At 36.3% G+C, this 20,936-nt stretch overlaps 1 protein-coding gene across 2 annotated transcripts; it reads right to left on the reverse strand.

The window, feature by feature from the left end:
* Positions 1 to 863: 863 nt before the first annotated feature.
* Positions 864 to 19,049, reverse strand: LOC119482340 (high choriolytic enzyme 1-like). Of its 2 annotated transcripts, none has more exons than XM_037759775.1 (10): positions 18,969 to 19,049; positions 8,427 to 8,457; positions 8,267 to 8,332; positions 7,642 to 7,794; positions 6,687 to 6,807; positions 4,672 to 4,850; positions 4,254 to 4,335; positions 2,701 to 2,822; positions 2,350 to 2,413; positions 864 to 1,105 (listed from the first exon to the last, which is right to left on the reverse strand). In XM_037759775.1, the coding sequence occupies exons 1-9, from the start codon at positions 19,032 to 19,034 to the stop codon at positions 2,358 to 2,360; spliced, it is 876 nt and encodes a 291-aa protein (XP_037615703.1). In that variant the 5' UTR covers positions 19,035 to 19,049; the 3' UTR covers positions 864 to 1,105; positions 2,350 to 2,357. The 2 variants fall into 2 exon arrangements, with proteins under 2 accessions (XP_037615703.1, XP_037615700.1); XM_037759772.1 differs by lacking the exon at positions 18,969 to 19,049 and adding an exon at positions 9,616 to 9,775.
* Positions 19,050 to 20,936: the final 1,887 nt, after the last annotated feature.

The following is a 20,936-nucleotide window of genomic DNA, read 5'->3' on the forward strand; positions in this document are numbered from 1 at the left end:
AAACCTAACCAAGTCAATTTATTCCTAAACTTAACTAAGTAGTTTGTTGCCTAAACCTAACCAAGTCGTTCTATTCCTAAACCTAACTAAGTAGTTTGTTGCCTAAACCTAACCAAGTCAATCTTTTCCTAAACTTAACTAAGTAGTTTGTTGCCTAAACCTAACCAAGTCAATCTATTCCTAAACCTAACTAAGTAGTTTTATTTTGAAAAGACTGTAACAGAAATTGACATGTGCGTTACGTGTTGCTGGAAATTCGTAAGAAAATGCACAAAAAATACGTTGTTCAAAGTCCTGCTGAGCGTCACGAAGAAAAGTGAAATTTGTGTCTATGTACACAAATCAATAAAATGACTACAATTTGCCATGTGGTGGAATGAACTCCTCTTTTCACATATGTAGTAATTATTAAAGGTATTGTATGGGATCGTATATTTACCAGCCGCGACAGCGATGCCGGTATTGTTTTCATCATGGCAGAATGTGGTCCTGGAGACAACTACTGAACTACCACATGAGAGTTTTTTGAGTATAGAGTATTTTGCCAGGTGTTTTTATGTCTGTCTTTCTATCTGTGGACAGATTTCGTCACCATGCACAACTGTGCAAATTGTCACAAAACTTTACAGGTGTGTAGTTGAGATCAAAATGAAGGCTGAGTTTGAAAATGGGTGTGGCCCGAGCAAGGTCGCCGGAAGTAGGGGGGCCATAGTGTGCTTCAGGGATGACCTATTTTTGTAGGCCAACCAGGAAGTTAGCATCGCCCTGGTTCCCTAAGCAAAAACTTTTGTTATGGTGAATGCTGGTGCAACACTTTTGTCTTTTCAGGTCTAAATATCAAACAAACACACACGCTGAGGTTATGAGATATGCAACATTTTTTTTTATTCTTTTTTAGTATTCATTCAAGCGTACAAGCAGTTTTTATTGTAAGTGCACATTTGTGATGGTGTCATTGGACACTTTGCATTCCTCATTAGGGCAGCACACAAGCTAATTTCATCAAATACTGAATTAAAGCGCATTCATTTAAGCACAAGATGTATTTCTGGTTTTCCTTGTAGAAAAAACGTTGCATCAGTTTGCCTCATTTCCTTTTGATTTCCTGTTGGAAAAAAAAGGGAATTTGTTAAAAATATTGAATGAATATGCGTACACGTGCACACAAACACGTGCACATGGGCATGTACATAACACAAGACACCTGAATCCTTCCTGATGGTCTAGTGGTTAAGATGACTATCACATAACCATAACATCCCTGGTTCAATGTCGAGCCCCTCTCTCGCTTCCTATGTTACTTTTGTTTGTATAATTGTTTTTATTAATTTTTACACCTTCCACCACCTGTATATCATAGGTTGATGTCTGTCTAACAGGAAACAGGGATGCACATAAATGTACATTCATGTTTCCTGTCTGTATCTCTCACTTATGGAGGATGGAACCTGCCAAAATAAAAAAATAAATGAATAAATAAATAAATCACACAATAAATAAATATGTCATTAAATATAACAAAATAATATTAAAAATAAATGTAGCCATTAATTAATGAATTAAAAAAATGTGACATAAATTGATATTTTTTGTTTAATTTGCTTCCTAATTTATTAATCTTTGTATTAATTCCCTTATTTATTTATTCATCTGTTTAACTTTCCCTTTTATTTATTTACGTATGCATTTTTGTTATTATTTATTATTTTCAATGTATTTATTTATTTTATATTCTTTTTTTATTTATTTATTTGTTAATTTTTGTTTAGTTATTTGTCCTTTTTTATTTTTTATTTATTTTTAAGTGTAGGAATTTATTCATGCATTTATGCATTTATTTTATTTCTGCACGATTTTCCCATTGCATTTCACCCTCATTTCTGCCTCATTATGCAAATGAGGGGGGCTGTCACTCAACGTGAACAAAGGAGTAAATAAATAAGGGAATTAATACAAAGATAAATAAAGAAAGAAGCAAATTAAAACAGAAATATAAATTTATGTCACATTTAATGACTTAATTAATTAATGGCTACATTTATTTATTATTATTATTTTATTATCATTATGTTTTATATTTAATGACATTTACATATTTATCGAGTCATTCATTTATTTTTTATTTCAGCAGGTTCCCTCCTCCATAGTCACTATCTTAGGATGGCAAAATGACAGAAAAACTACAAAATTTATGATAAAAATTACTAAATAAAAGCTAGTAAAATGTAAAGAGAGGGAAACTTCCATCTGAAGACAGAATGTATAGCTAGGTTAAACTAAACATTACATCCCACTGATGTTAGCGTGTACATAGCAAGTTCGAATAAAACATGCAAACCCACAACTTACTTTCATTTCTAGTGGAAATGTTTTCTTTGCACCGGTTCCGGGTCAAGTGTGGAAGAATTCCCATCTGACATGAATTAAAAAAGACAGCAAAATTAATTAAATTAATTTAACAGCACATTTCTTTATGGTGCTGCTTCAATGCACATGGAAATACATACTGTAGGTCTGTGTTCAATCTGACCTAGTCTGTCCATTTAATCAGTAGAAAGATAGTATGAGAGAGTACTATAGATGGGTAGCCATGTAGGAAGACAGATGAGAATGTAGTTAGCTCAGAAGAAATAGATATAAGAAACAAGTAGGAAGTTTAGTTGGGGAGATAATAGGCTACATGTTTAAAAAGGTACTTACTGCAGTAAAGGCGGTTCACCCGAAGGATGTCATTAGCACTCATTTCGGTGGCCTCACCAATGGCTACATTGGGGTCAGGGATGGGCACGATGGTTGGCTCAAAGTTCTTGGAGAAGGCATACCTATGGTGCAAATACACAGCAGTGATGACAGGTTTAAACTGTACATTTATCACTTAACTCTACACCATCGTCTATTCACATATCCAGCAGACACAGAAGAAACATTATCATTCATTCGGAGTTGTGTTTGTGTCCACCATTTGGCAAAAAAAAATTTAAAGGACGAGTTCACATTATTTCAAGTCTGTCTTAAAACAATATTCACGTGGCCATATGTACACTGAAATAAAATTGTAAAGTTATCGGACTCTGTAATCGTTCCTGCTGTTCATACTAGCCGTAAAAAGATTGTGAACGATGGGGGACAGTCCACAATGCTTGCTCTTTGTAAAAATACATTCTGAAGTTCATCTAAAGCTAATATGAGACTTCAACAGTCTGAAAGTATCTTCCAAAGTTATAGTCCTTTTAGTACAAAATCCCTCTTTATTTTTTCATGGAGAGTGTTTCCTTGCTTATGCCGGGTACATACTACGCAAGAATCAAGCCAATATTGGGCCCGATTCCCTCCTCTCGACTCCGCACATGCATGAGCTCATGCATGAGCTCATGCAAAATGTGAAGCATAAAGTAGTAGTAAGATGGACCTCAGAAATGGAGTATGGTGTTTATTTAACGTGTCTCCATGACTTCATCCATTATTTTTCTTTTTTCTATTCAGTACAAAGCAGTGCAAAAACTAACATTGCTAATTCTACCTGCCCGTCGTCCGCAATGTTTGTTTACACTAAAGTCACATTTGATCACATGAGATTTTGCGAGATTTACGTTTTTTTTAGTCTGGACTCTTGTTCATGAATGAATCTCTTAGTGTGTGGTTGCTGTTTTGGTTAAATCGTTGCTCTCCACACACTATAGGATCAAAACTGTTAAATTTAACATAACGTGGCGTTATGTGTGGGGTCTCTCACATTTTCAAAATCTGTTAAGATTTGAAAAATCTTTTAATGTGAGCCAGCCTTTAGCTGCTGTGGAGGGATAGTAGCAAAAAGAGGGAATTTTTTAGTAAAAAGAGTGTAACGTTGGAAGATACCCACCCCATTTGTCTAACTCTGACTGCTCAAACCTCCTATTAGCTTCAGCTTAGCTTTAGAATATATTTTTGCACAGAATGACGATGTAGATTTTGTCTCTTTCATTGGAATTGCATTAGGAGAACCGTTTAACTGATCGGTCAAAATGCTTATTGTTAACGGTTAATTATTAACATCCCTAATTATTCCAGGATGTCTTCATGGCCGGCAGGGAAAGAAAAAATAACCTGTTCAACATACATATGGGCATGTGAGTACTGTTCGAAGACAGACTTGAACAAATATGAACCCTTCCTTTAAAAATGCATAGTTGTGTACATTACATGATTTCATAATTGCATAATGATATTTTTGTAGTTGAATATTATCAAGTTCATTGAGTGAACGGAGATGCTACCTTTCATACTGCATGACAGAGTTGTAGTCATAGGGAGTGCCAAGGTTGTTTGTCTCGACCTTGTCGAAGTTGTACTCCAGTCCTGCAGGTGATCACACAGCTCAATCAAATTTTGCCACTGAAAATGGCTGAAAAGTGCAGTAAGTGAATAGTTATATCTGCTGGAAACTACACTATTTCTGTACATATGGTTGCTCTTTTCAGAGGTATATATATGAATCATATCCCAAGCTACTACATACCTGCTAAAATGATATGACATTTATTTGTACTTAATATTTTTCACTTTAGAGCTTAAAAGTTATCAAGGTCAGTGGTATTAATTGTAACACCCCATTTTGGTTGTTTATATCTTTTGCGAAAGCATTACCAAATCCCATCTATATTTGTCATAATGAAAGTCTATAACACAACCCACCGTCAATGACGTTCTGCAGCTGGATGCGAACATTGTTGTCCCTGTCGGACCTGGTCTGTTCATGGTTGAAGCCCAGGGCGTGCAGCAGCTCATGTTGGATGATGTCTTTATAAACACAGCCATGGCGACTCAAAGACACTATCTGGTCTCGACCAATACGCCCAACATATGAGTAACACCTGAAAGAGAACAGTAAATAAAACTACCAGACAGTAAAACAGCTTAAGAAGCCCCATGAGAATATCTCACATTGTTCACCCTTGACCAGAGAAACTCGCTTTTGATGAAAAACCTTCAAGCGTCGGTGTAAGACCCTTGGTGTCAATAGGGCCTTTAAGTCTTTAAGTGTATTGCGGATATCACTCCTTCCTAGTCAAAATGAACATTCCGGATATCCACTATGACATTCTTCCTATCCACAATTGTCATTTCAGATATCGATAACCATAGACTGTATATAAGAATGTAGTCACTGTGATGGTACCATTGGTTTGTGGACTGCCATTTTGAAGCCTCGAGTTTGGCATTTTGGCCTTTTGCCATCTTGGTCTTTGGCCGTCACCATCTTGTTTTTTTGGAACCAGAAGTGACACGAGAGGGTGGAGCTAAGTTCAAACCAACGCTGAATAAGTCATTTTTACGCGACCAAAATGTTACAATTAACTTTTCATGAACTGAAAAAGAACTGTGAAAGGGTTAAAGTTCTAAACATGGACAACTCCAAGACGAGACAACGCCGTGGTAGCGACCTGCCAACCACAAGGTAGCCACGCCCTAAAGCATCCCCTGCTTTATGGTCTATTTGACTCTAAATGGGACCATAATTTACTAAATGAACATCATGCTGTATTGAAGAAGACTTGAAACTAGCGATTGAGACCATAAACTCATGTTTACAATGTTTACTGAGGTAATAAATCAAGAGAGAAATAGGCTCATTTTCTCATAGACTTCTATACAATCAGAGTTCTTTTTGCAACCAGAGTAGTCGCCCCGCGCTAGCTGTTAGAAAGAATGCAGGTTTAAGTCACTTCAGCATTGGCTTCAGTTTTCAGACCTGGAGGTTGCCCACTGTCCACGTCATTCTTCCGAGAAAAAATTACGGCTTGCTTACTCCGCCTCCCAGCCCTCGCTCCAGCCTCGGTCTGGGTCTCATTCACATGAACGGAGGAAGGGAAATAACTCTGGATTCGGCTATTAGTGCATTTTACAACTTTTAGGACCTAATGATTTAAATAAGGACTATTCAAGTGTTCGTACTGGGAAGTTGATTCACCTCAAAATAAATTATCCGCTGAGTTACAGTCAGTTACAGTCTCTTTCCCAATGTAAGTCTATGGGAAAAAGTCTTTTTGGGCCCAATGGCATCACATGACAGACATGGAAGTTGTAATACCGTCGTTTGGCCACTACGAAAATTGGGATCAACGACCGGTGCTCTTCCTTGGGGCTTGGTCTGTATAGCCAAAAAGATAATAATACGCCAAAATGGCTTACTTCAGTTTTGACTAGTAACAACTGGATTTTAGATCTCTGAAGTGGAAGCTTTTCTTGGTAAGAATTCTATTGCAGATACACATCAATGGAAAAAGTGACATCATTTTCCTAGGAAGAACGATGTAGTGGATATCTGAAATGACAATTGTGAATAGGAAGAATGTCAGTGTTGATATCTGAAATTTTCTTTTTGACTGGGATGAACTAGATTACAGATAACGTAAATATATATCCAGTCTAGCTATTATATGTTAAAACAGCTACTTATACTTTGTAAGAATTTAAAGATGTCTTAAATTTTGTTTTGACTAGTACAATCAAAGTTGTAGATATCTTGACATATGTCTACAATTTCTACTATTAAGAATGTTAATGCAGATATCTTTAATTACCATTCTGACTAGTGAGAATACAATGTTGGCTGGGAGAAATATTATCATGGATATCTAAAATGTGTGTGGTTTGATTAAATGTTGAAACGGCTTGCCATTATGTGGTATGTATTGTGTGGTCCATACCCTGAGTGCGACTGGATGTCCAGAAAGTCCTCCTGCCGATTGGTGCGTTCGGTAAAACGGATGCAGGTGGACTGAGCAAATGAATTCAGACCTTCGATGATGGTCGCTTTCTCACGGCGGCCTCGACAGTAAAAAAACAAAAAAACATTTATTATCAGTTTAGTTTGTTTTATTGCTGTCATCTTCTACATCAGTTCACAATTACTCTACTAGTATACTATTATACTACTACTATTACTATTAATTGACTAGTAGGCCTATTACTGCTACTAGTACTACTATACTGCTACTACTATGAGCTTATAGTACAACTGCTACTGTTGCTGCTGCAATTACTATACTATTACTACTACTACTATAGCCTACATACTCTTAAAACAAAGAAATTGCTTTTTTTACTTGTTTAAAACAGCGTTAAAAACTTTGTAAGAAAGTGCATATATTAAGCCACACTACTACTACTAGGCCTACTACTACTACTACTACTGCTACTGCTATTGCTATACTATTGCTACTGCTACTATAGCCTATACTACTACTACTACTGCTGCTGCTGCTGCTGCTATTGCTATACTATTGCTACTGCTACTATAGCCCATACTACTACTACTGCTGCTGCTGCTGCTGCTATTGCTATACTATTGCTACTGCTACTATAGCCTACATACTACTACTACTACTACTGTTACTACTGCTGCTGCTAATGCTACTACTACCACCACTAGATCTACAACTGCTATTGCTACTATTACCTTTATTTCTAGCCTTCTACTTCTACTACTACCTCTATAGGTCTACTGTTACTACGACTACTACTATTTACTGCTTCTACTACTAGTCTAGTAATGCTACTACTAAAATACATATATAAAGTGTGCATGTGATATTGGTAACTTATGAGCACTAATAGCCTATAGAACAAAAATAAAATCGCTGCCTTCAGTAGGCTACTTACTGTACTGGTTGGAGATCTTGTAGGGTACGTAGACGTTGCCATCGTTGGCTTTGGGCCACAGGCACCCTCGTGCTGTGCAGGGATCAGCGTTCTGTAGACCTGTTGGCACTGCTATGTCTCCATACAGCACCAGAGGCTCATCAAAGCCCTTTCCTGCAAAATTACATGAGGATGATCGAGGAAATGTTTTCATCTTTTTAGTTGTGCTGCATTTCATTTTCATGATTATCTACTGTGTTAAAGGCAGCGGGTCAAATCTGTGTCTGACAGGCCGACAACCTCTCCGTTCACACTGATGGTTCTGTTTAGAAAGCAGTATCTCTCTGCTGTATAGCCTACTTTCAGTACTGCAACACCAGCATTATGTATTATTGCTAATGTTTCAATGAATACTTAAAAAATAAAGTAATTTTCGGTACATTTTGAGGTAAGTATTGGGGTAATTTGGCAGTAAATCCAAAGAAATTTCAAATAGGTTACTTACTAATTAACACATAATTACCATGAAAAAGTGTTACCAATACTTTTGTTCTATATTTAAGGTTAGATTATTACTACGGTACATTTGCTGCTGGAATGATAATTTTTACCAAAGGGATAATTAAAGCACTTGAGATGAACATACCAACATGAGTATTGACCTTCTCTAACTGCGCGGAGATACCGAATTCACGTTCCTCAACGTTGTTGCCTGTGGAATAGAAACAATTTGTTCATGTATCAGTTATATGATGTACGATATATATTTACAGAGTGTTACTGTCTGAAAAGTAGCCATGTCTTACCAGAATGCTCCTCGCTCTTTTCAAAACCAGCCTGTAATTAGCCAGAGTAAAAGTTGGAAAATAGAAATAGCATAGTGGAAACTTTGAAAGCTATTCCTTTTTCAAAGATTTTAACATACAACTTTCAAGGTAGAGAAAGCAAAATATGTGCATTCCTGCATTGGATTAGAATGTAATGCAATCAACAAAGTATACAATGAAAGCCATTTTGCTTTTTGCTATTTACCAAATTATCTTTCTTTAGAAACAGTTTTCATGTCAGTTTCCCCACAATTAAATAAAAAAGTTTGAAAACACTTAATTTTACAGGTCCGCAAATGTCATGGTAATTAGGTGATAATTAGCAAGTAACCTGAAAAAAAACAAGTAATTTGAAATTCTTTGGAATTTCTGCCAAATTACCCCAATATTTACCTCAAAATGTATCGAAAATTACTTTATTATAAATGTTATTTAGTAATTATATTTCGCTATTTCCCATTAGCTGGTAATTTATTTAATACATTTCCAGGAAAAGGCTACAAAATTAATTTATAAGCTTTATTTCCATGTCTGCTGATAAATAGATGATAATTAGCAAATAACTTGTTTGAAATTTCTTAAAAAACTCCCTGAATCATTATATCAGCTAAACAGGTTACATTTGTGTCGACAATAAGTCACACAATGGTGAGATTTGTGCCTGATCAGAAGTGTCTTCTATTAGTTTTGGTTTTCCACCTCCAATGAAGAGCAGCGCACAGCCGCTTCTCAAGCCTAAGGGCCCTATTTTAACCATTATATGCTGTTTTAGCATATCATTATTAAATAATATTTATAATAAAGTAATTTTTTATGAATTTTGAGGTTAATATTTGGGTAATTTGGCAGTAATTCCAAAGAAATTTAAAATAGGCTACTTGCTAATTATCACCTAATTACCATGAAATTTGCAGACATGTAAAATGAAGTGTTACCAAAAGTTCCCCTATACTGTATGTTGAGCAGTCAGTCAAATTGACTTGACTTGACAGTTAAATAGTCAGTGAATATACTGCTGATTATAATATATTATTGAAGAAAAACTGAATTTGACTGTAATATATGACAATGCATCACATTTCATTTCAAATTGTGTCATAGAAAATGATCTAATTATAGAGAAAGTAAGTGTCCGTCTGTCCATATTAATATGTCTGCTGATGCTTACCGGTATAGTGAAGCTGTAGACAGAGCAGAAGAGGACGCTGAGCACAGCAGTTTGGAGGAGCATCATGGCTGGTTATAGGACAGCAGGGGCAGACCAAGACTATGCCTGGGGGAACAGTGTGTGCTCCATCTTATATAGGTGGGAAAGCCAACTTACCTTCATCCTAATATGGCATACAGCTCACCCAAGACTTGTTTTATTCAGTTTAACTGGAAGTGGCAGTTATTACTTAAAACGGACTTTGGTTTGCACAAGATGTGGGTTTGCTGTATGTCCCCAGCAGGAGCAAATTACACATTTTAGCAGTTAATGTGTCAATTCATTTATCAGAAAATGATCTTGTTTGTGACTCCAACATAAAAAAACACTTAATTTAGCAATCTCAAGGGGCAGAAAGCCATGTTTTATAAATTTTTTAGTAAAGGTTTTATTTCCCAGATCTTAGCCGTTTTTATGGCTGCAGCAGTACACTAAATAGAAATATTCCACACGTGCAGTTGTGCATCATTTAATACACAGTTTCCAAAGAAATCAGCCAGACAGATATGTTTAGATCTCCTCTCAAATTATAAAGAAAGTTCTTTGGGTTGAAACCTTGTTGAAAGATATAATAGTAGTGATGGAGTCATGGGCTCCGGCAGGACTGAAAAGACTGTAGAAGTTCAGGATAAGATAAACTTAAAAAACAACAGCTCATAATGTCTTCCAAATCAACACATTTTGACAATTGAAGTACTTCTGCTTGGAAAGGAAAGAGGCCCCAATGATTTTACGTTTTAATGCATCACTTCACAGTATTACTGTTATTATCTCCGCCAGGAGATTATGTATTCTGTCATGTGTGTTCATGCGTGAGTCTGCATCTCTCTGTCTGTCCACGGCTTATCTCGGTTACTGCTGGACTCATCAGCCTAATATTTTTTGTGCTAGCTTGATCAAGGACTTCTCGTGGTTGCAGTAATTCACACTTTTTGAAAACATATTTTATTGACTGCTTTATACCATGATTGACTTTTAACTCCTCAGTCCTCTTAAAGCGAGGGTATAGGCAGAAAATTTCATTTTCAGCATATTTTAATTCAAGTGTTCTGAGAGAAAACTAGAGTTCTGCAACTCCTCGTGGATCTGTTTTCAGGCTTTAAAAAATCTATTCTACGTAACTATCTCTTACCGTAGCATATTTACGCAAATGCATTTACATTGCAGTTAATACAGACTACATGGTGTACAATTGACACGCGGAAATAAACAAAGGCGTTCTTATTGTACAATAAATGCCTTGCGCATTATTGTGGCATTCATACGCCTTTTCCTACGAACGGGCTGGTATATTAGTCTCAGGAATATCCTACATAGAAGTGAAAAAGTTATATTAAATATGCATTTATATACTGCAGAAAGTGGGTGAATTGGATGTTTGAAAGAATGTTTGAGGGGCAGGGGCAGGGAAATTGTAGTGGTCACCAGCTGCATACAGTGGGGCACCAGCACACAGAAAGTTTTCTAGCATGTAGGGCAGCCTTTATGGCACTGCATCATGTTTTCTCAGTTTTAATACCACCCTAGACGGCACTGCATACACGTTGCAAAGCAACTATGAACTACATTAAAACTCAGTGAAAGACAGAAAATAAAATTGTATATTTTTATAACAGGTGCCTTCTTATGCATATAGAATGTATTTTAACAAAAATAACAATAAACACTTAAAATAATCACTTTAATATGGAAGTTATGACTGTTAATTGTTTCGGTTGTGGACTGTCAACTGGTTTATGTAATCAGTTTCACACACTAAGTTTATGTAATACAGTCTGCTGCAACTACTTCTCATCACAATGAGACCGAGACATTTCTAAATAGTGGTGATGTGGCTTTGTCTTGTGACATTTCTACTGATGTGACAACTAGTGAGGAAAGTTTCAGTATCACCAGTGTGTGATGCATGTTTCATTGATCAACAGTCACATATGTTTCAGACAGATACGCAGACAGAAACATCTCAATACCACTATGGTTGGGAAAAAGGACACTTAGTGCATTTACTGTACAAAACAAGTGTGATGAGTGTTCAGTTACATTAAGTTGGCCTAAGTTGTTTTTGTAAATTATAAATGGAACCATATACTTTGTTTACAAAGGTGTAGCCTACAAAATAAAAGGAGGACCTGTGCAGTGTAATGAATTGCTCTCTCTGTGATTTTGTCCAGCTCATGGTGGTTGGATAAAATTAAAGGAGCGCTCTACAATCAAAGGCAGTCTATTATAATATAGCCCAGTCGCACAGCAGTTCGTGAAATAGTCACAAAATGTAATGTATTGATTCGTGTACATAGACAAAAATTCAAATTTTTTCGTGATGGTCAGCACAAAATCAATTCGTATGTAATCCACGTAATTGTGAACCGGGAAGTATAGAGAGCAGCGAATGCCACGTAGGGAGGAGGTGGATGGGTGGGTAATAAAACACAGAACATTCACCCAGGAGACCGGTGTTCCTGTCCTATGTGAAACCACAAGTCAAATTTGATTTGTCACATAACTTCCGTACTTAAGTTACGCCACTTCCGGTGTTATTTTAACCCAAACCGCTATCTTTATCAAAACCTAACTAAGTAGTTTGTTGCCTAAGCCTAACCAAGTCAATCTATTCCTAAACCTAACTAAGTAGTTTGTTGCCTAATCCTAATCAAGTCAATCTATTCACAGTTTCTGTATGTGATCTTAATGTCTGTCAGATAATGCAGTGGGTTAGAAAAGATGGTTAGTTTGCATGCAAGACCTTGTCTATGTGAAGCATAAACTAAACACATCAGATGTGGCGAAGCCAAATAATATCACAACAGTCAAACTCAATGAATAACATTAAACCAAATCAATACAAGTACATTCTAGAAATCAAAGTTGAACAGTCTTGCTCAGCCATGTGCAATTGCTACTGCTAAGGTAAGCCCAGTACGCTACCAATCCATGGTTGTGGTTCCAAGTCAAAGATGTTGTCTTTGCTGTGCTCAAATCTAGTTGTAGATTGGAGGAAGCTGGTCACTCCAATACTTTCTTCCCAGCAGCTTGATAGCTTGGTGCTAACTTCCTTGCGGTTGTTGCTTGAAGTTAGTAGGTAAAAAGGCAGGCTCTCGCGTCTTCTGATTAGAAGATCCTTGTGTTCCTATGGCTGTTTCCTAACAGGCCATAGATCAGAGCAGCAGCTCACCTCCACAGATCAGGAGAGGTGAGGAGAAGGTTGAAGAAAGAGCAGAAAGAGAAAGAATAAAGGATTGTCCTTTGGTTTTGTCCTGGGTGAATTTCACACCTATGTGTGAATGAGTCATCAGCCGATGGTTACTGAGCTGAGTCCATGGGTGGAGATACTCAATGGCTGCATGACTCAAGGATCCTGAGAAGCATAGTTCATTGTCTTTGCCACCATTTGGTAATGGTGGGTCCCAACACTAACTAAGTAGTTTGTTGCTTAAGCCTAACCAAGTCAATCTTTTCCTAAACCTAATTAAGTAGTTTGTTGCTTAAGCCTAACCAAGTCAATCTTTTCCTAAACCTAACTAAGTAGTTTTGTTGCCTAAACCTAACCAAGTGTTGGGGACGCAGATAGGAGTTGGTTTAGTTATTAGAAAATCTTAAAGATAATTATCAATATTAATAAAATTAATATTAATAAATTATCAATATATGTTAATAATAACAGGGCACCAACCACCATGGTACATAAGCTCAGAAGACAGTAAAATGGCTATCAAAAATAAATAATAATTATCAAAATATGTATTAATTATATTGAATAATATGATTTAATTTATATTAAATAATCCTCGGGGCACAACTCTTTGAAACAAAGAGAAAATGATAGCACATTAATGTAGTCTCATAGATAAGTCTCATTAAATATACTAAACTATCAATTTGGAACTTTGATTAATAATTGAATTAATAACTATAACCAAAAATCACTATAACAATAGATACTAAAGGTTGTAGAATACTGGAGTTCTTGACACAGCTGCGGTTGGCATTATTCACTCTTGTACAATATTAAACAGACCAGCATGTATAATCCTCAAACATTTATTTGCAAGATAATAAAGGTGTGATACACAATATTAATATAACTAAACTAAACAAGCCAAACACAGTGTGTGAGTGTGTGAGTGTGTGTGTGTGTGTGTGTGTGTGTGTGTGTGTGTGTGTGTGTGTGTGTGTTTGTGTGTGTGTGTGTGTGTTAGAGAGAGAGAGAGAGGGGGATGAGAGAGAAACAAAGACAAGATGGCTACTTGTCTAAAGATGTCTGCATGTGCCTACAGACAATATGGCGAGCACTGTAAAACTAGTTCTTCGGAGCACATGTGCTCAGGAAGGACGAAGGGGGGTGTGATGTGGGGGTTGAGATTATCTGGATGTGTATGTTTATGTTTAAAACTAATTCACAGTTTATGTATGTGATCTTAATGTGTGTCAAATAATGCAGTGGGTTAGAAAAGATTGTTAGTTTGCATGCAAGACCTTGTCTATGTGAAGCATAAGCTAAACACATCAGATGTGGTGAAGCCAGCTACCCAAATATCTTAACTACAACAATATCACAACAGTAAAACTCAATGAATAACATTAAATATATCAATACAGGTACATTTACAGAAATCAAAGTTGAACAGTCTTGCTCAGCCGTGTGTAATTGCTCATGCTAAGATAAGGCCAGTACGTTACCAATCCATGGAACAAAAGGTTGCAATTCCAAGTTGGAGGAATTGGAGAAAGTGGATCCAGGCTCAAAGATGTTGTCCTTGCTGTGCTCAAATCCAGTCGTGCAGATTGGAGAGAAACTGGTCCAGTCCTGTTTCTACAGCTTGGTAGCTTAGTGCTAACTTCCTAGCTCTTGTTGCTTGAAGTTAGCTGGTCAAAAGGCAGGCTCTCGCATCTTCTGCCTTAGAAGAATGTTCCTTGTGTTTCTATGTCTGTTTTCTAACAAGCCATAGACCAGAGAGCTAAGGTGGGGAGAGCAGCAGCTCACCTGCCTTCTTCAGCAGGGCCAACGGGAAAGAAGAAAGAGAAAGAACAAAGGAGTGTCCTTTGATTTTGTCCTGGGTGATTTTCACAAATACCCTCTGCCACCCTCTTGAATGGTGAGCCCCAACACAAGTCGATCTATTCCTAATCCTAACTAAGTAGTTTGTTGCCTACAACTACTACTACTACTACTGCTGCTGCTATTGCTATACTATTGCTACTGCTACTATAGCCTACATACATACTACTACTGGGCCTACAGCTACTACTATTACTGCTGCTGCTGCTATTGCTATACTATTGCTACTGCTACTATACATATTACTAGTACTACTGGGCCTACTACTACTACTACTACTGTTACTACTGCTGCTGCAAATGCTGCTGCTAATGCTACTACTGCCACCACTAGATCTACAACTGCTATTGCTACTATTACCTTTATTTCTAGCCTTCTACTTCTACTACTACCACTATAAGCCTACTGTAACTACGACTACTACTATTTACTGCTTCTACTACTAGTCTAGTAATGCTACTACTAAAATACATATATAAAGTGTGCATGTGATATTGGTAACTTATGAGCACTAATAGCCTATAGAACCAAAATAAAAGCGCTGCCTTCAGTAGGCTACTTACTGTACTGGTTGGAGATATTGGTTTTATTGCTGTCATCTTCTACATCAGTCTACATCATATTAAAGTTGTTTTTTTTTTAGCACAATTACTCTGCTAGTATATTATTATACTACTACTATTACTATTAAGTGACTAGTAGGCCTATTACTGCTACTAGTACTACTATACTGCTACTACTATGAGCCTATACTACAACTGCTACTATTGCTGCTGCAATTACTATACTATTACTACTACTACTATAGCCTACATACTCTTAAAACAAAGAAATTGCTGTTTTTTCTTGTTTAAAACAGCGTTAAAAACTTTGTAAGAAAGTGCATATATTAAGCCACACTAATATTGCTAGGCCTACTACTACTACTACTACTGCTGCTGCTATTGCTATACTATTGCTACTGCTACTATAGCCTATACTACTACTACTGCTGCTGCTATTGCTATATCATTGCTACTGCTACTACAGCCTACATACATACTACTATTGGGCCTACTACTACCACTACTGCTGCTGCTATTGCCACACTATTGCTACTGCTACTACAGCCTACATACATACTACTACTGGGCCTACTACTACTACTACTATTGCTACTGCTACTATAGCCTATACTAGTACTACTACTGCTGCTGCTATTGCTATACTATTGCTACTGCTACTATAGCCTACATACACCCTACTACTGGGCCTACTACTACTACTACTATTGCTACTGCTACTATAGCCTATACTAGTACTACTACTGCTGCTGCTATTGCTATACTATTGCTACTGCTACTACAGCCTACATACATACTACTACTGGGCCTACTACTACTACTACTATTGCTACTGCTACTATAGCCTATACTAGTACTACTACTGCTGCTGCTATTGCTATACTATTGCTACTGCTACTACAGCCTACATACATACTACTACTGGGCCTACTACTACTACTACTATTGCTACTGCTACTATAGCCTATACTAGTACTACTACTGCTGCTGCTATTGCTATACTATTGCTACTGCTACTACAGCCTACATACATACTACTATTGGGCCTACTACTACTACTACTATTGCTACTGCTACTATAGCCTATACTAGTACTACTACTGCTGCCACTATTGCTATACTATTGCTACTGCCACTTTAGCCTATCTACTACTACTACTGCTGCTGCTACTATAGCCTATACAACTACTACTACTGCTGCTGCTGCTAATGCTATTCTAGTACTACTGCTACTATAGCCTACATACATACTACTACTGGGCCTACAACTACTACTACTACTACTGCTGCTGCTATTGCTATACTATTGCTACTGCTACTATAGCCTACATACATACTACTACTGGGCCTACAGCTACTACTATTACTGCTGCTGCTGCTATTGCTATACTATTGCTACTGCTACTATACATATTACTAGTACTACTGGGCCTACTACTACTACTACTACTGTTACTACTGCTGCTGCAAATGCTGCTGCTAATGCTACTACTGCCACCACTAGATCTACAACTGCTATTGCTACTATTACCTTTATTTCTAGCCTTCTACTTCTACTACTACCACTATAAGCCTACTGTAACTACGACTACTACTATTTACTGCTTCTACTACTAGTCTAGTAATGCTACTACTAAAATACATATATAAAGTGTGCATGTGATATTGGTAACTTATGAGCACTAATAGCCTATAGAACCAAAATAAAAGCGCTGCCTTCAGTAGGCTACTTACTGTACTGGTTGGAGATCTTGTAGGGTACGTAGACGTTGCCATCGGCAGCTTTGGGCCACAGGCACCCTCGTGCTGTGCAGGGATCAGCGTTCTGTAGACCTGTTGGCACTGCTATGTCTCCATACAGCACCAGAGGCTCATCAAAGCCCTTTCCTGCAAAATTACATGAGGATGATCGAGGAAATGTTTTCATATTTTTAGTTGTGCTGCATTTAATTTTCTTGATTTAGCTACTGTGTTAAAGGCAGCGGGTCAAATCTTGGTCTGACAGGCCGACAACCTCTCTGTCCACACTGATGGTTCTGTTTCGAAAGTAGTAACTCTCTGCTGTATAACCTACTTCCAGTACTGCAACACCAGCATTATGTATTATTGCTAATGTTTTAATGAATACTTAAAAAATAAAGTAATTTTCGGTACATTTTGAGGTAAGTATTGGGGTAATTTGGCAGTAAATCCAAAGAAATTTCAAATAGGTTACTTACTAATTATCACCTAATTACCATGACATTTGCGGACCTGTAAAATGAAGTGTTACCAATACATTTGTTCTATATTTAAGGTTAGATTATTACTACTGTGCATTTGCTGCTGGAATGATAATTTCACCAAAGGGATAATTAAAGCACTTGAGATGAACATACCAACATTGATATTCGCCTTCTACCCAAATCACGTTCCTCAACGTTGTTGCCTGTGGAATAGAAACAATTTGTTCATGCATCAGTTATATGATGTACGACTATATATTTACAGAGTGTTACTGTCTGAAAAGTAGCCATGTCTTACCATAATGCTCCTCGCTCTTTTCAAAACCAGCCTGTAATTAGCCAGAGTAAAAGTTGGAAAATAGAAATAGCATAGTGGAAACTTTGAAAGCTATTCCTTTTTCAAAGATTTTAACATACAACTTTCAAGGCAGAGAGAACAAAATGTGTGCATCCCTGCATTGGATTAGAATGTAATGCAATCAACAAAGTATACAATGAAAGCCATTTTGCTTTTTGCTATTTACCAAATTGTCTTTCTTTAGAAACAGTTTCCATGTCAATTTCCCCTCAATTAAATAAAAAGTTTGAAAACACTTCATTTTACAGGTCCGCAAATGTCATGGTAATTAGGTGATAATTAGCAAGTAACCTATTTGAAATTCTTTGGAATTTCTGCCAAATTACCCCAATATTTACCTCAAAATGTATCGAAAATTACTTTATTATAAATGTTATTTAGTAATTATATTTAGCTATTTCCCATTAGCTGGTAATTTATTTAATACATTTCCAGGAAAAGAATACAAAGTTAATTGATATGCTTTATTTCCATGTCTGCTGATAAATAAATAATAATTAGCAAATAACTTGTTTGAAATTTCTTAAAAAACTCCCTGAATCATTATATTAGCTACCAGGTTACATTTGTGTCGACAATAAATCACTCAATGCTGAGATTTGTGCCTGATCAGAAGTGTCTTCTATTAGTTTTGGTTTTCCACCTCCAATGAAGAGCAGCGCACAGCCGCTTCTCAAGCCTAAGGGCCCTATTTTAACCATTATATGCTGTTTTAGCATATCATTATTAAATAATATTTATAATAAAGTAATTTTTTATGAATTTTGAGGTAAATATTGAGGTAATTTGGCAATAATTCCAAAGAAATTTAATATAGGTTACTTGCTAATTATCACCTAATTACCATGAAATTTGCGGACATGTAAAATGAAGTGTTACCAAAAGTTCCCCTATACTGTATGTTGAGCAGTCAGTCAAATTGACTTGACTTGACAGTTAAATAGTCAGTGAGTATACTGCTGATTATAATATATTATTGAAGAAAAACTGAATTTGACTGTAATATATGACAATGCATCACATTTCATTTCAAATTGTGTCATAGAAAATGATCTAATTATAGAGAAAGTAAGTGTCCGTCTGTCCATATTAATGTGTCTGCTGATGCTTACTGGTATAGTGAAGCTGTAGACAGAGCAGAAGAGGACGCTGAGCACAGCAGTCTGGAGGAGCATCATGGCTGGTTATAGGACAGCAGAGGCAGACCAAGACGATGAAACAGTGTGTGCTCCGTCTTATATACATACAACCTTCATCCTAATATGGCATCCTCCTTGCTAAAGACTTTTTTTATTCAGTTTAACTGGAAGTGGCAGTTATTACTTAAAATGATCTATGGTTTGCATAAGATGTGGGTTTTGTTTTCTGTTGTTTGTCCCCAGACAGGAGCAGATTACACATTTTAGCAGTCAATGTGTCAATTAATTTACCAAAGAATGATCTTGTTTGTGACTCCAACATAAAAAAACACTTAATTTCGTAATCTGAAGGGGCAGAAAGCCATGATTTTATTACATTTTTAGTAAAGGTTTTATTTCCCAAATCCAAGCCGTTTTTATGGCTGCAGCACTACACTAAATAGAAATATTCCACACGTCTTGTGCATACACAGTTTCCCAAAATTCAGCCAGACAGATATGTTTAGATCTACTCTCAAATTATAAAGATAGTTCTTTGGGTTGAAACCTTGTTTTAATATATAATCGTAGTGATGGAGCCATGGGGTCTGGCAGGACTGAAAAGACTGTAGAAGTTCAGGATAAGATAAACTTAAAAAGCAATAGCTCATAATGTCATCCAAATCAACACACATTTTTTATTTTTTTTTATTTTTTTATTTAAGGTTAAAGGAATACATACACATACTTGTAAAAGGGACATACAGACAGCAACAACAACATATATAAAACACAAAAAAAGGAAACATAAAAAAGAAAAATAATAAAAAGAAAAATAGTAAATAAAAAAAAAATACTATCCGTTGTAAAAGTGCAGTGTCAAGAGATAAGTTCATATTCATATACATACATATTCATGTTTATATACATACATCCAACCTCATATATAGATATATATACACATACAGTATATACATATGTCTATATCCACACGCGCATACATATAGATATCCACTTAGACACATTCGCTTACACAATTATCTATTCTATTTTACAGACAAAAAAAGGACATATTTACATCCCTTTAGTTGACCTTTTATCGACATTATTTATTTATTAATTTTCTTTAACTCCAATCCTCACCCTGACTCAAAGTATCCCACCCACGCTCAAAAAATAGATTCTGTTCTTTATTTCTATTAACATCCCTCTCAAGAACCCACTGATGTTTCAAAAACATTTTGAAACTTTCAGTGTTTAACTGCTGTCTTTTTATAGCTTTAAATATAAATGCTTTCCCCATCATAATGATGATGTTGTTCAGGTCTTTTCCTTTTTCATCATCCCTTAAATCACCAAACATTATAGATAAAGGACAACTATAAAAATTTGATTTGTAGACTGAGATCCACTTTTCAACGTTAATCCAAAATAATGCAACTTCCTTACAATACCAAAATAAATGAATGTCTGACTCCTCTTCCTCCTCACAGAATCTACATAAGTCACATTGTTGGATGCCCCATTTTTTTAGCATTCTCTTAGTAGGCAAAAATTTGTAGATTAGTTTTAGTTGTAAAATTCTAATGGAGACATCAAAAGAAGTTGTGTCAATACATGCATATACTTTCCTCCATGGGATACATTTGTCTAACAAATCCTCCCATTTTGACTGGATAGCTACTGGTGCAGCAGAAATGTGTTTAAGTTGCATGTATAACTGATATATTTTCTTGTTTATTTTTCTCTTATTCATCCATGTTGTGTACTTAATGTAGGGGCAACATGCCATTTGTTTTGTACATAATAAAATCAACACAAATTTTGACAATTGAAGTACTTCTGCTTGGAAAGGAAAGAGGCCTCAATGATTTTACTTTTTAATGCATCACTTCACAGTATTACTATTATTATCTCTGCCAGGAGATTATGTATTCGGTCATGTGTTTGCATGCGTAAGTC

Source organism: Sebastes umbrosus, chromosome 2 (genome assembly GCF_015220745.1).
Source record: "Sebastes umbrosus isolate fSebUmb1 chromosome 2, fSebUmb1.pri, whole genome shotgun sequence".
Taxonomy (NCBI): domain Eukaryota; kingdom Metazoa; phylum Chordata; class Actinopteri; order Perciformes; family Sebastidae; genus Sebastes; species Sebastes umbrosus.